At 38.9% G+C, this 16,962-nt stretch overlaps 1 protein-coding gene across 2 annotated transcripts in view; it reads right to left on the reverse strand.

The window, feature by feature from the left end:
* Dchs2 (dachsous cadherin-related 2) overlaps positions 1-16,962 on the reverse strand; it is a 257,300-nt gene that overhangs the window by 14,793 nt on the left and 225,545 nt on the right. For both annotated transcript variants that reach the window (XM_047567605.1, XM_047567604.1), the window contains exons 15-16: positions 14,325-14,536; positions 10,330-10,481 (exon numbers count right to left, since the gene is read on the reverse strand). In XM_047567605.1, the coding sequence (XP_047423561.1) occupies positions 10,330-10,481; positions 14,325-14,536 (364 nt within the window). The remainder of the gene's footprint in view (positions 1-10,329; positions 10,482-14,324; positions 14,537-16,962) is intronic.

Raw genomic sequence — 16,962 nt, forward strand, 5'->3', positions numbered from 1 at the left:
GTCCTTTATCCAATAATAAGTGTGAAAATGAGGTGAAACAAGCATCAACTCATTCTTGATATGGACTCTGCTTAATAGCAAATGACTACTGTCAATCAATCTACCATTCACAAAGCACACAGGTTAGTGCCTTCTGCACTTTCAGAGTTTGGATATCAGTAGCATAACCACTTGAATTTCACAGTTCTAGGAACAATTCCAGGTGAAAAGTTTATTTTGTTTGTATGACCATCAGTCAAGTACATACGGAAATACGCTAAAAGTAATCAACTCAGTATTGTCTTCCCTTGTTGCCTCCCTTCTCCAGTGTCACTTATCTAATCCAAGACATCAAAATTAAGTTTCCATCAACTCTTCTACTATTGTCATAACTACCCTTATTTTCACAATATTATAACTTCAGCATTTCTATCTTTCAGGTCTGGTTTTTTTTTTAAAGCAAGTTTCTGTAATATGGAGGAAAGTACATAGTTCAGTTTTGAAATAAAAGGAAAGAAAAGGGTTTCTCAATGTCTTAAAGAACAAACGAAAAATTATGAAAGTAGATCTGCAGAGACTCTACATGCAGTGTCTGTGAGACCTCACGCTGTCTATGAAGGCTCCTTGGCAGTCACTGTGAAACTATTGGTTGTAGCCAGGCCAACTGGCTCCATGTTACAAAACTATTGCCCTGATTAGTATGATCAGCAGAGACTATAAATGAAACTGACCAGATTTTGAACAGACCCATTCTAAGTTCAGAACATATTTTTCCTATTCTCTCAACCATGGGAAACTTCTTTTACCATGTTAAACTTTAAATGAGGTCTTTGACCAGACTGGCTATTTGTGATTGCCTTAAAATACTAAAATTGTTGGCAGAAGATTTTTCAAAAACTCATTCTCATCTATATTTTAAATGGCTACCAATAATTTTACATTCCTTTTGAAATTCTAAGGAAAATAAAAGATATCAGCTAGCATCATAACCACCTTAAAAAACCATAATTTCTGGTTAAAGATAATAGACTGACTTCTCAAGTTTATATTCTCTTCTTCCCAAGATTCCACAAAAGTGATAGCAAAGAAATCTAAAATAATGTGTTAAATCCATAAGGCTAAAAAGTAATGGGAGAAAATGTTAGTGGGTGGAATAGGTGAGAAGCATCAACATTTCTAGAAGATATGAGCAGATTAAAGAGTAGTTACAAATGAGTGAGTTGGAGAAAATCAAAGATTAAAATGCATTCAGAATATATAACACCAAAAGTGGCTCCTAATGTAAATTACAGATTTGGGTGGTAGTGATAGGACAATGTAGCTTCAGCAATCATAACTAATGTAATGCTATAGTGGGGGTGCTGATACAGGGATGCTGCAGATGTGTGGGATAGGGATACATGAAATATCTCTATTTTCTTCTCAATTTTGCTATGAATGTGTAATTGCTCTAAGAATAAATTCTCTTTAAAATCCAGAGAAAGATAAGAATGAATGAAAAGCAGTTTTATGTCCAGATAAACAAGAAGAAACTCAAGACATGGCAAAGGGTAGGTTGAGGTATTGAGTTATAACTAGGAAGCTATGTTAAACCAAAATTCAGAAGAATCATGTCCCTCTGCCTACTGCCTTTCATTTCCAGGCAAAAGAAGGCCTGATGTTCCTCTTAGGGTAATTAATATTGAGGGACCTTTCCAGGAGAAATGGAAGACCCCTCCAAAGATAAGTGAACTCATTCTACTGTAGTTGAAACACCATCTGGAGAAGAGTCAATGTCCTTTCTAGTTCATCTGAAACTGAATTGTGCTTATCAGGCTCATTTGGCTCATTTAGAGATTCTAGTGACTTTGTCATTGCATCACTCAGACTCAGCAATCATCAGTTAATTATAGTATGCCTTCAGCATGAAAAGGAGAGCTCAAAATAGAAAGAAAAAAGGAATCCAGTGGAAACAGATATTGAAAGGAATGAAAGAAAAATATAAAAGCAATTCTAATGGGTGCTCTTGGAGAGATATCAGAAGATAATGCATGAATAAAACAAGAACAAGTTGAGTTGCAAATTGGTACAGCCACTCTGGAAAGAAGTATGGAGAATCCTTAGAAAACTTGGAATGGACCCACATTTTGACCCAATTATCCCACTCCTCAGTTTATACCCAAAGGACTTAAAGTCAGCAAACTAAGTAACACAGCCACATCAATGTTTATAGCAACTCAGTTCACAATAGCTAGATTGTGGAACCAAACTAGATGCCCTTCAACAGATGAATGGATCAAGAAACTGTGATATATATATGTATACACACACACACACACACACACACACACACACACACACAATGGAATACTATTCAGTCATAAAGAAGAAGAATATTATGGCATTTGCAAATAAATGGATGGAATTGGAGAATATCATGCTAAGTAAAATAAGCCAAGTCCAAAAAACCAAAGGCTGAATGTTTTCCCTGATAAGAGGAGAATGATATATAACGGGGGTGGGGGTATGGGGAGGGAGAGAAGAATGGAGGAACTTTAGATCATATAGAAGGAAATGAGAGGGAGGGGTATGAAAAATAGTGGAATGAGACAGACATCATTACCCTGTGTATGGATATGATTACATGAATGGTATGAATCTACATTGTGTACAACCATAGAAATGAAAAGATGTACCCCATTTGTGTACAATAAATCAAAATGCAGTCTGTAAAAAATTAAAAGATAAATTTAAAAAAAATCCTCATCCCCAGGTGTGATGGTGACACATGCTTGTAATCCCAGCAGCTCGGGAGGCTGAGGCAGGGGGACTGCAAGTTCAAGGCCAGCCTCAGCATCTTAGCAAGACCCTGTCTCAAAATAAAAATTTAAAACAGGAAAAAAAAAAAAAAACACATAAACAAGAACAGATTACAAAAAAAAAAAAATCAAGGATTGTGGAAGAGCTTTTGTAAGTAAAAAAAACTCATCTATCTGAATAAACAGATATAGATATATATAGATATAAATAAAAACTAGAATTAGAAAGGTATACATCCCATTTAAAACTAGAAAACAAAAATTAAGAAGATTAAAATTAAGGAAATATTCCAGAAAAATAAAATTACAAAAAAATAACCAATAAAGAAAGAAACAAAAAGTAGAAATAATGTATAACCAAAAAAGTATCCATTGAGATGGTCTAACACCTGATTGAATAGGATAACAGAACAAAACAAACAAAATACAAACAAAAAAATGAAGGTAGGAAGTTATTAATGAAAGAATACATGAAAATAGAAAGAAACATGTCTCCTTATTTAAGGAACTGAACAAAATAGGAGAAATGCACCAAAGCATATAATCATAACATTTCTAAATGTAATGGATAAAATAAAATCTAAAAACTTCCATAGAGAAGAAGAAAAATCATACCTAGTAAAAGAATTAGAAATGCATAAAGACTTCTCAACAGGAAGGCTGGGTTTTATAGATAAGAGCAATGCCTTCATAACTCTAAAATATATTTTTCAACCTCTGTGTTGTCTATTGCATGTGTCACATGTGGGGTTACAGTAAAGGCATTTTCAGACATGCAAGGACACAGAAAGTTTACCTCTCTGACAACTTTTCCTACAAAGCTACTGGAAGAGAAAAGAACTAGAAGGGTGTGCACAGGATCTGAAAACTAGAGGTCCAACGTAGGGAGGAATAAACCAAGGTCATGGGATATCAGCCTTGCAGTGCTCAGTGAGTCAAACCATCCATGCTAGCCCAGGAGAGCATAAAGCAGCAGAAATGAGGCCTCAAAGAAAAAGAAAAAGCAACTTGACAGAGTGTGTGGTATGAGAGGCATGTGGAAGAAAAAAGATGGGTGGAATAACAGAACTGATGGAACATTTATAAGAAATTAATACATGGCCATAGCCAATTGAGCAAGCAAAACAGATGGAGGATCATTAACTCAAGGAAGCTTGGTGTTGGTGGGGGAGTGTGTGAAAGGAAATAAAATCATATACCTGGCTATAAAGAAAACATTTACATAGTCATATAAAATTAAATATGTATTATGAAAGGAAGTTGCTACAGTTTGGATATGAAATGTCTCCCAAAGACCCATATGTTAGAAACCTGGTCCTTAGCCTGTGGCACTATTAGGAGGTGAGATGAGGCCTCGTGAGAGGAAGTCTGATAATAAGGGGGATGCCTTTACTAGGGATACTGGGACGCAGGCCCATCCCTTTCTATCACTTTCCAGCTGCCATAACATAAATGGCTTTACCCCAACATGCGCTCCTGCCAGGATGTGCCACCTCACCACAGGCCTAAAGCAATGGGCTAACCAACCAGGGACTGAAACCTCTGAAACTGTGAGTCAAAATAAACCTTTCTTCCTTATAAGTTGATTGTCTCAGGTATATTATTGCATTGATGGAAAGCTGACTAATAGAAAAGTTGAGAGAGAATGTTTGGAATTATAAATTAGTGTTGGGTGGGATATGGCAATATGGTCACTCACTTTCACCTAAGTCTACTGATACTCTTTTCTATTATTTTTTTCAAAAGTATGACTTTGATAACAATAAAAATATATTTGATTGATCAAAATGTTTAATCTTCACTTATCTATTGAATACTTCCTTTTTGCCTGCATATGCCCAAGTCAAGCCCATTCTGAAAGCAAACACCACTGACAAGCCTGAGTCCCACTGGTTACCACATATGACATTCCTTCCTTTTAATATGACATTGCTGAAAAAGAAAAGTAGTCCATTCTAATTGTCTCTGCTTCCTATTTTAGTCACTCTTCTCTCTCCTATGATCTGCTTTCTATTCATCATTTTTGTGGGTCTCCATGCAAAGGTCTCTTCCAAATTGTGGACATAAACATTATAAACCTTCAAATTCCTATTTGGCCTTGATTGAAATGAAAAGAAATGCCAGATCACAATGGTGTTCATCAAGAAGTCTTCAGAGGAAATAATCCTGCCATATGTACTCAGAAAACTAAAAGTACGCTGCTAATCCTTTGGTCTTGGTCCATAAAAGATTCAAGGTTAGAGAACATTCTTTAGGGTTAGAGACCACAGCGTGAAAGTGAGCAGAAAGCGGTTCTGGGACACGAGTTAGATGAGGCCAAAATTTTATTTGACTTTAAATAAAATCCTTTCTTTGAAGTTCACAGACACTCTCAAGGATAATAGCTAATTGCAAAGAAATATTTGTTGATCATCCAAGACTATGGAGTCTGTAATCCATGTTTGTAATGGGAAGTTGTGTTTATTTACTTAGTCCATAGAATAGCTTTGTTCATGAAATCAGTCTCTTCACTTAAATGTTAATTTAACATCTTCATATTAATTATCTATAGCTATAATACTGGGCAAATTATCTTGCTAGAAACCAATTTGTTACAAACTTATCCTTTCAAAGTCACTACAGGGAGAGATACTTCTAGAAACTCTAACCCAACATAGTTTGAAGCCTTGTTCTTTTACCCAATCCAAATTATCTCTTTGGTTAAACACCATCTTTTGCTGGCTCTTTCTAGTGCCTGAATCTTTCGTTTTGTTCCTATTTCTCTGTCTGTTCTTCAGAGGTGATAACTCACACCTCCCAGTCTCAGTTGACGTGTTCTCCCTAGGTAGTTCCATTGTATACCTTTCCTCTGGATAAACCTCAACTTAAAATCTTGGCTCAGGATTCCTTTTCTGAGTTCCAGATCTCAATTTTCAACTGTCTAAAGGGAATCTTCACTTTTGCTTTTGCACTGACTCTTAATCCTCATCTATTCCCCTATCTTTCCTAGGTAGAAATTTCTGGGCCGTTTTCTATTTCCTTCTTCATTCAATAAATTAAAATGATCACCAAGTTCCTATGGTTCCATAGCCAAATCAAAATTTATGTCTCTGCTATTGTTTGGATCTGGAATATCCCCCAGAGACCCATGTGTTATGGGCTTGTTCTACAGCCCAGGGCTGTCCTGGGAGGAAGTGGAACCTCTTGGAGGTGAGGCCTAGTGGGAGGTCTTCAGATAATGGGAGATGTGCCCTCAAGGGGGATTGTGGGATACAAGCTCCTCCCTCTTCTCCCATTTCATTTTCCAGCCAAGAGATAGGCAGTTTTGCTATACCCATGCTCATCCTACCTCCATGAGGTGCTGCATCACCATAGGCCCAAAAGCAATGGGTCCACTAATCATAGACTGAAGTTCAAAACTCAGCCAAAATAAACTTTTTCTCTTTCTAAGTAGCTTTATCTCTGGTATTTGTTATAGTGAAGGAAAGCCAATGAGTACAGTCCCTTCTATTCCCTCTGCATCGTTTAGGTAATAGATCTTTATTAGATGCTATCTAACTTGCCTGTCTGCTAGTTTTCTGTCCTGCAGTGCAGCCATTACTAGATACCTTTACAACATAAAGACAGAATATTAATTCATGCTCATGCTTCTCATAGCCACAGAATAAAGTACAATTTCCATTATGTGTTATATAAAATCCTTCAAAATTTACCTGCAGCCTGCCAACCTCTGTGGTTACCCTGAACTCAGTTACTTCTCAGGTATATTCTTTGGCTTCTTGTTTCCAAACATACAAAATACTTTAGCACATCCACGCCTTCCTCTTGACCTTTTTGACAAGAATGACTTCTATTCATTTTTCTATAAGCAGTCTATAGACAGGAGTCCTAATCCCAACACTGACACTTATTAAGTTGAATATTTTGGAAAAGATCATTAGTATTTCAGGCCATTTCTCACCTTGCATATTTAATTGCTTTTGCTTGTGATTTCTCACAGTCACAATGAATATTAAATAGAGAGTCTACTGTAAGTTGAGCATTGCTTCTGAAAAAGGAATTGGTTTTTCATCTTGAATATTTATGCCATAGAAGTTGAATTTTTAAACAACTAACAATTAGTTGACTAGATTTTTTGCTCATTTGTATTTAAAGTTCCTCAAAAGATTAAAAATTTTAGCCCTATAATGTTATAAGGCTTATGTAAACACCAATTGCCAAATTAAACAGTGATTGGTCTCTCCGTATCGGTGATAAGTAACAGAAACCTTTGACTGAAACTTCATTTTGACATTCACACTTCAGCACATGTTATTTCACAGTTGAGAGCAGGGGCTTATTTGTGAACATTATTTCAATTTTTTATTTTATTTTTTCCTAGGAAGCTCTAGTATGACCATTTTCATGGACTGGAATCACATTTTATCACTTACTAGCTTTGTATTTGGCCAAGCAAATATCTTCATTCTGTAAATCACCAAGAATTCAATTAGATAATAAAAGCAGGATCTCCATAAGTGGTTATTGTTGTGATTATTAATATGCTTTCTGTCATGGGGTTTTACTGGGACTCCAACGTGAAGCTCCCTTAGAACAGTACTATTTTTCTTTGTATCCCTGGCCTCTTGCTGGTAGACAGTTTTTATAAATTTATATATATCAGTCAGACAAAGCTTAATGCCTATTTTATAATTTGTCACTTTTCCACTGAGTTATTTCAAATGTGTCCTCATATGAAAAATATGTTTATTTATATTTAGTAAAAGCATAACTGACACTATCTCCTTTTATTCCCTTGTTGAATATTTTAAAACAAAGTTTTGGGATTAGGAACATTTCCTCAATGAGCAAATACTTCAAAAGTAAAGGCAAGTTGAAAACTAAATGAAAACATTTCCAAACTAGTCACTAAGGGTACAGCAGACCAGGGGAAAACCATCCTATGGTTTTCATTGCTTTAAATATCAAGGACAGGACTGAGAATGTAGTCCGTGATAGAGTGCTTGCTAGTACGCACGAGACCCTGGGTTCATTCCCTAGCACCACATCTGCTCAAAAAGAGAAAACTGGAAGCCAGAGGGCAGGCAGGGGTTGGGAGTGGGTAAGGGGAGACCCTGGAGAGGCAAGAAGCTTAAAATACTTCCTTGTTTTAGTAATGCTGGAGACAATGTGTGTGTGTCTGTGGAGTATGTGTGTGTTGGGTGGGGGTTCAACTTGTCTTAGTTTTTACTTCTCCCAACCTTGAGTTAACTTCTCTGTGGGGATTTGGAGAAATGCATTATAAAATATTGGGACCAATTTAAATGTTGGGAACATAGAAACTATGACGCAAATAGGAAAAAGTTGAAAGAAGCTAGATTTAATTGTTAATTAGGCTCCATTGAATAAGAAGAACACTATAACAGAAAAGTCATTACAACTTGGAACTACTTAGCTCCTGCAACACAGTACTGTCAATCATCTCTGATTTGCAATCACTCAACTAGCACCTAGATTTACCTGTAGTCATCCCTGGAGAGGGAAAAAATACTTCATGCCTCAACTTGCTAAAGAAACAATGTGGTGGGAATAGGTTTTTACATATTTACACATTAAGTGTCGTAAAAATTGATTACACTAAAATGTCACTGAAAAAATTCCTAATAATTAATACATGGCAAGGTCTTAAACTTTGAAAAATACTTTGGAAATAATATTTTGAAATACATTAAACAAAAAAGAACCAAACGCTTGATCAAACTCTTAGAGTTGGAAGGTTTTTAGTTGTTAATTATTCCAATCCACCCAGGAACATATTCTATTTTAATCAGTTCTCATTGCTTAACCACATGAATATATTCCACTTTCCTCATAAAACATGAAAGCAGTCTGGTATAGGAGAATATTGACCCAGCCATTTTTATACCTATTTTTCCCTATGTAGGAGGTCTGCTCTGTAGCTTATATGGTAATAGGGTGATTCAGAATCAAAAGTCCAAGTTTGATCCCTAGTCTATGACCCTGAGTAAGTGTATCTCTGTTGCCTGATCAGTAAATACGAAAATGCCCACTTGAACGTCCTTGAACTTCCTTGTGAGGTGGTAGAGAGGATTAAATGAAATAAAAATGGTCTCTGCCCTCCCTTATCTGTGGTTTTGTTTTCCACAGTTTCAATTTTCCAAGGTCAACTATTGTCCTAAAATATTAAATGGAAATTCAAGTAGTAAATAATTCATTATTTTTAAATGGTATGCTGTTCTGGCTAGTGTGATAAAAATTACATTGTCCTGCTATGTCCTGCTTGGGCATGAATCATTCCTTTGTCCAGTGTATCCACACTGTATATACTACCCACCTATTAGTCACTTAGTAGCCCTCTTGGTTATCAGATTGACTGCTGTGGTATTGCAGTGAATGTCTGCAATAACCCTTATTTTACCTAGTAATACCTCCAAAATGTAAGAGCAGTGATGTCCAGGAGGCACCAGAGCATAAAACATGGCAGGACAGACTAATTCTGGTACCATGTGGTAAGGCTGCAGGGAATGAATACAGGGAAAAATATAATGTACATAGGGGTTCAGTACTTCATGGAATTTCAGGTTTCCACTAGCAGTCTTGTATCTCCCTTGGATAAAGGGACACTATTGTAGTGTATATGCAAGTGCTTTTGGAAAAAAACAAAATGGTAAAACAAATACAAAGCCATACTAGAATGTATAATAAGAAAGCCCCCCAACACGCTCACCCAATTTGCCAAAGACAAACAAGGTTAACAGCGTCTACCAGAAGTTGCCCAAGTACATGAACATGCTTTTCCTCAGCCACGCTGTGTAAGCACTACGTACGTGTTCTAGAACTCTCCCTTCAGTAGCCAATACAGACACCCTCCTTTCTTTTTAAAAGTGAGTTTCATGGGGTTACATGGAAGGATCATGTCATTGTCCTTCACGTGATACCTACTTGTGTTGGTCTAGAGTCTTTTGCTTTTGCAGATTGAGATGCCGTAAGTATCTCTGCATCTAAGTCTAGACTTTTGTAGGAATGACTTTTTAAAATACACCGAAGATCGGTGACTCCGTTACTCTCTCCTCTGCAGAGAGACTGGCATGCCAGACAAAAAAAGTTTAACTTTGAACATACGCTTTTAATAAGATCATTTCTATTATTCCTATTAGAACAGAGCACGGTCACAAGAACCCTGATGACAACATCGTACTTTTGTACACAAAATGAGAATAAAGAATGAAAAAGAGAAATGTCATTCCATCTTCACTGTTTTTAAACATAAGAACAGTAAACATTTGCAGAGGGCACCACGGTTCAGAAAGCACGTCACAAACATTGTTTTTTTAATGTCTCTTAACAGCGTCACAAATTCATAAGATCTTAGATCTGGTCTCAGCTCTTTTTCCAAATAGCAAATGATTTCTAAGACTATTTTCTCATGTCTAACAGGGTGACCATAAACTGAATCAAAAGAAAACACATTTTATAACTAAGCTTACACAAACAGGAAGTTGAGCCCAAAGCAACAGTGCTGTCAGAAACCAAGCCGAAGAGTGGATCAAATGAATTCGAATCCTGGACAAACCTGTAGGAGCTGGTGACCTCGTAATCCAGAATTGCATTTGCTGTTAACACACCGCTCAGCGCATCAATCTGGAAGGTTTCCTCTTGGTTGCCCGAGAGAATGGAATACTCAATAAGGCCATTTGACCCGCTGTCCAGGTCAGTAGCAAAAACCTATAAGGAAGCAACTCTTCCATTAGATAGGATTTAATCTGCAATATGGGGTAAACTTGCATTTCAGAAAAATGCATTATGAAAGTTGTTAATGCATTTTAAAAACTATCATTACAAAGATACAAAAGAAAAAAAAATGCCTGAAGCTTACATTTAACTTTATAATAAAATGCGTGATGAGGGAAATGAAATTTTCTGCATACTCATCCAAAGGATTTCCAAATAACTTTCACATGTTCTTGAGCTATAATTTTGTGCAATAGGAAAAATTGCTGGAAAAATATCTAACTTGCTTGAATAGAAGATTTCCAGTACTCTGTATGGATTCAGGCTGGCACCAGAAAAGGAAGTAAGTGTTATAGGAAACCTTCATATGGCGAAAAATAATTTTCATTTGCTGTTTTATCCTCCTGTTTAAACTAGCACCTATAAAATAAGATGTGCAGATTTTTAATATTTTATTCAGGTTTTTTTTTTTTCTCCTACTTGTTCATTTGGGAATCACATGGCCAGACAGCACGAGGGTGCTAGCTCAGGTCTCTCTGCCTCTTTTCATTCAAGTTCTAACTTAAAGGGATCTTTAAAAAAGAAAGAGCCTAGATTTAGTGCTAACAAATTTAGATTCGGATCACTTTATTTGATGAGTTAGAAAAGTAGTGCTGAGGCTGGATCCAGAGTTTGGCCTCATCCTCTACAGAGATGGATTGCATAGTCCACATTAAATGTTAGTCACTAAGTCAATTATATTAATGGATTGAAGATCTTGTTTAAGAATAAGTTTCTGATTTATCAATTAAAAAAAATATGTATATATCCTCTCTGTCCCTCAGCCTTAGCTCATGTCCCTTGTCATCCTTCCTGGGCTGTTGTTTTGATGTCCCAGTGAGATTTTGCTGCTAATCCTTACTCTCTTGATTCATCCTTTACACTGCCACCAGATCTTAGTGGCCCTAGGGGAGCACTCAGGACTTCATCAGGAGGGCACACAGTTAGTTATTTGGTACAGAAAGGCAGCAACACATAGTGTCTTTTGGAATCATCAGGAAGAGAAACTAGTCTCCCACTGGGGACAAACCCAGCCCATCTCAGACCAATACAAAGCCCTGGGCTTTATACTTAGAAGTGGTACAGAGAGTAGGCCTCCTGTCAGGGTTTTAGGATGCTGCTAACGCGTGCCCACTATGGTTAACTTCACAAAGATAGGCATAAGCGAGATAATGCCCTGGTGAACAAGAGGCTGAGCAATTTTGGGGATCCATGGCACAGCTTCCTTGGGTCATTGCCATCAAGATGAATCAGTTCTGCTTTGTCTGTCTTGATGTCCCTTCACCAAGATTGGAATTCCAAGAGAAAGTCTGTCTGACTGACACTGAGGCAGTGCACAGCACCTTTGGTGGGGGAGGGTGGAAGGTTAGTGGTTCTTTGACACAACCGCCAAGTCTGTACCCCAGTGAGGAAGAGCAGTTCCTCAAGGGAAGCTTCTGGAACTGCAGACAAAAGGTCCTGGGCACAGTGTGGTGGCAAAAACCAGGAAGCAGCCTGGTGTAGCTTCCAGAGCTTTCTATCTTTCTATCTTTCTAGCAGGACAGAGAATGGCAGTGCTAGCTTCCAGGGAACTAAGTGATCCCAAAACGGGAAGAACAAAGTGTGCATGTCTGCCCCTGACTCGGGTTTCTAGAAGTCTGCAATAACTTGAGGCACTGGTGACTCAGATTGCCTCCCACTGTGGGCACCTGGGCTTTGAAGGTGTCTTCACTAGCACTTATTCCACACAGAGCAGTCTGGCCCTACCTGGGTTAGCATAGGGGACAGAGAAGTGCAATGCCACAGGGTCCCCATGCAGAAATCCTCCTGTGAAAAGGGTTTGCCATTGCCACCGAACAGCATCACTAGGCAGTGATGATAAAGTGGATGTCCTCACATTCTTAAACATCCCAGTGTTGGCTGAAACCACAGCAAAGGCAGCACTTGGGGAAGAGGTTGGTGACTGGAGAAAATAGGCTTCTCTAATACAAAATAAATCTGCAATAGCCAAGAGGATCCTGGATTGTATGTGTGTGTGTGTGTGTGTGTGTGTGTGTGTGTGTGTGTGTGTGTGACATTGAGGGGCAGGAAGCTAAACCTTTGGCAGAACTAAGACTCAACAGGTCCCTACCAACAGAGGGGCTTGTGTGCATCAGGAACTGCATTTGAAGTAAAAAGAAGGCATCTTTCTACATATTCAGGCAACTGCACATAAAGAACTATTGCAGGTCTTGTCCAGAAAGTGCTAGCATTCCATATAAATATCTAACCTAGAGAAGAAGCCCAGGATGTAATCAGCACGAGGTGCTGGTCACACCCGCAGTACTCCAGGGGCCAAAGGGAATGGCCATTTTATGGCTAACTTTTCCAGGAAGGTGGTTTTATGCTGATTTTCTTTGCAGATTTGCAGGAAGTTGCAGATCTTCTGATGCCCAGTTTCATGACTGCAAAATGTAATTTAATGGTGAGGGAGAGAAAAAAATGGGTACTAGTCCTGAAGCAAGTAGAAAGACCATCAAGGATGGGTGGGACTTAGAGGTAGAACCAGACTGCTCAATGAACAGATTCTCCTGTTTAGGACTTGGGACTCATCACTGAGATGAGGTGAGTCTTGAAATCAGTGGATCTGTCCACCTGTCCCTATAAGACTTGATGCAAAGATCAGTCCTCTGTGAGGTATTGCTTTTTTTTTTTTTTTTTTTTTTTTTTTACCTCCAAGAAGAGCTTGTGAGTCACTCCTCTTTTCTCTCAGGATACTCATTGCAAGATCCTATTATAATATCAATTGTATGACATTTGGTTTTATACTTACATTATCAGCTTCCCCCCTAAATCGTACACATCTGTAAGTCTAGTCATTTTTTTGTGCTCCTACAGTGTCCCTCTAGTCCCTGTGAGTGCTCAGAGTCCCTAGAGAAACCAGGCAGGCAGCAATGGAGCACTGAATGAATAAAGAGGATGAAGAGTGAATGTAGAAATTTCAGATTTCATTCAATCTAAGATTTCATTCAACCCTCAAATGCTGTACCTGGAGACATTTAATTATTTTTTCTTTTTTCTTTTTTTTTTTTTTTTTTTTTTTTAGGTACTGAGGATTGAATGTAGGGATGCTTAACCATTGAACCACATCCCCATCCCTTTTTGTATTTTGTTTAGAGACAGGGTCTCACTAAGTCGCTGAGGCTGGCTCTGAACTTGCCATTCTTCTATATGGGGAACCATCCTTATTTAGCAGAATCAGATTAGGTTGAGCCATGGGATGCAGATGTCTGGCTTCTAGGAACTGGCTACCATGGAGGAATGTCCTAGATTGCCGGGGAGCATGTGGTGCTGTGTGGGAGTGGTTCTTTGTCTGCTTCTGCAATAGACCCCCTAAGAAAATGGCTCCCCTAACTCCACCCTATTCTTGCTCATCACAAAAGAAGCTCCTTCGGGTCTTGCCCCCTTTACCTATGTGATTATAAAATAAAGGAGAGTTGGGTCACTCCATGTTGTGAGAGGTCAGAGCTGGTATGGCCAGACCCATCACGCCTCCTCTCATTTAAAAGGAGTATTGTCTCATATGTGTTTATTGATTAGATAAATTTATGAGTAATTGATTTATAGCCAACATCATCCTCTGCAGTTAACCCTTTTCTCATCCATGCTGGACATGGCTGAGAGACCCCCACACTCCTGCCTCAGCCTCCCAAGCTGCTAGGATTGCAGGCATGCGTCACCATGATTGGTGAGACATTTAAATTTTAACCAATGTGTTGGACAGAGAGGACTTTGATATGTTGATGTACATTGGCTGATAGTGGTGCACACTGCTGTTACCTGTGTGATGTGAGTGTTGTAGGGCTGGCCTTCAGACACCGATGCTTGGTAAATCCTTCGCTCAAAGCATGGAGAGTTGTCATTCACATCCTGTATGGAGACTGTGACTTTGCTGTAGGCTCTATGCCTGCCACTTTCAGCTAGAATGATGAGTTCCATTTCATTTCTGGCTTCAAAATCAAGGAATTTGGGTTCTTTCACAGTGAGATGTCCTGTTTTTATTCCCAAGGAGAAAGAAAAGAGAAAAGCAAAGTTATTTTTAAGAAGTCCCAAATCCCCATTGACTCACAGGTTCATATTCCCACCTATCCCTTGCAGGTCTCCCATTGGTAGGCCTCTCTTCCCCACTGAGTGGTCGTTGTAGAAATAGCTGTGAACTTATAGGTATTTGCAGGGTTTAAAAGAAACCATAAAATATGTAAAATCTGGGAGCTTTCTCTTATTTATTCATGTATTGATTGGTACTGGGGATTAAATCCAGGGGCGTTTACCACTTGCCCACATCCCCACTTTTTTTCATACTGTATTGTGAGACAGCTCTCACTGAGTTGCTTAGGGTCTTGCTGAGTAGCTGAGGCTGGCTTTGAACTTGCGATCCTCCTGCCTCAGCCTCCCAAGTCACTGCGATTACAGGGTGCTCCACAGCACCCGGCTTGGGAGTTCTCTCTTAAATCATCCTTCCCCTTCCATATTTAGCCCTTTGCCATGTCTGCAAAGTCTACCTTCTAAAGTCTCTTACTCCACCTCTGCTGCTGCCCTCCTCCAAGCCATCAGCATTTCCCTGTTGTCCCCTTCATTAGCCGCTTCACTTGTCTCCCCACCAATCCAGTTTCCAGTCTGAATTTAGTAAAAATGGATGCTGTCATTGTCCTGCACAAAACCCTTCATCGGCTTCTGACGGCTAACATGATGAAGTTCTGCGTCTTTAACCTACAAGGGTTCACTGGCTCCGGCCTCACCCACCCGCAAAGTCTTACTCCTGTCTTTTTCTCCTTTGCCCTCTCTGCTCCAGTCACACCCTGCATCCGTCCTGTGTTCCACGATGCTCATTTCAGAGTCTCTATGCATGTGTCTCCATCTATCTGGAACGGTCCCCACCTCCAACTTTCTGCAGTGACTTTCCTGACCTCTGCCATCACAATGCCAGCTGCCCACAGATTTTCACAAAGCGTCTGCATTTCTAGGTGGTCTCCTCAGTCCTCCTCTTGGTTTATCAGCTCCACAAGGTGAGGACGGTTTCCTGTCTTTTACACTCCATCACATCCCCAATGCCTAGCTCTAGAAGGTATTCAATAGTACTTCAGCAAACTCGTAAAAGAAATAGAACTACATAGAAATGGATGCTGTTTGGGGGAAGCAGACTTTGCGGGATGATGCCATGCTCAAGTTTCTCCCCCAAATTAAGAAATTCCTTTAATATAACTGCCTTTTCTAATTTTTATTGTTTTTTTCTTTCTGCTATAGAACAAAATTCCAGATCCCCACTTATTATCATTTACTTGATGTTGACTATCTGAAATTTCATCAAATGGAGACTTATTGAATAAGCACATGAAACCAAGAATAAATCCTAGCACTGGCTGCTTCATTGAGTTAAATTGCTGGTTCCAACACTTCCTTTTGTGACTTGCAGGAGGTTTTGCAGGGCCTATGTGGTTAAAGCTCCTCTTCCATAAAATGGGAATATGCATAATGACCTCATAGCATGGCTGTGAGGACCAAGTGATACAACACCTCTACATGGAATTTTAGAAGTTTGATTTTCTGGCAAAAGAACCTGTGCTTTTTCTGGACATGTGGCCTAGAAAGCAGTTATTTCTCTCTCTGAACCAGTTTCCCCAGATAACCAACCTAGTCCAGAAAACACTTCAGGCCACATCAGGCAATTACTTGGATTCTGGTAGGAATCATACCCTGTTCTAATACTATGAGTGTGTGGGGGCTGGGGGCGTGGTGTGTGAGAATATTATAGTTAATATTCGGTTATTCCAAACAATTAAATATTTATGTTCTATATTAAGAACTCAATATATTATCAAACTTTAAATATCATAAACTATTTTTCAACATCAGATTTCAGTAGTCCTGGGACCAAACTACTGTCACCTACCACCGTCTGTTGTGACCAACACACCCCTAAGAGATAATTAAGGGCAGCTCCAAATTTTGCCAACTGCAGAATCATTAAGACGTATCTTGTGAACTGGTGATGAAAGTAGCTGGTCTTGAGAAACATCTGTGGCACAAAGTCTGCTCCCTACACCCCAAATGGTAGGGAAGCCAAGTCTGAGGTGGGTCCATGGCTCTCACCCGGATCTCTGTCTCTAGCAAACACAGCCTCATGCTATCATGCTATTGTGTTACTGTTTGTAAAGGAAAAATAAAATAGAAAGGCTACACTAAATTGCCAGTGTCATTTAGTAGAACGTGTGCCAATTATGGTGCAGATCAAAGTGGAGTTTTTAATATAAGGCTTGTGTTTAGGCTTTGATAATTGGAATTTTGCACTTGGAATGGATCTAGGGTCCTAATGCTTTCCTTGCTTGGTTTTTTATTTTTGGCATAATAACTGGCACATGCTGTGAAAGTTGTGCAAGTGGAAAAGACAATAGCCAGTCTACAAGATGACTCAAGGCTG

Source organism: Sciurus carolinensis, chromosome 10 (assembly GCF_902686445.1).
Source record: "Sciurus carolinensis chromosome 10, mSciCar1.2, whole genome shotgun sequence".
NCBI lineage: Eukaryota > Metazoa > Chordata > Mammalia > Rodentia > Sciuridae > Sciurus > Sciurus carolinensis.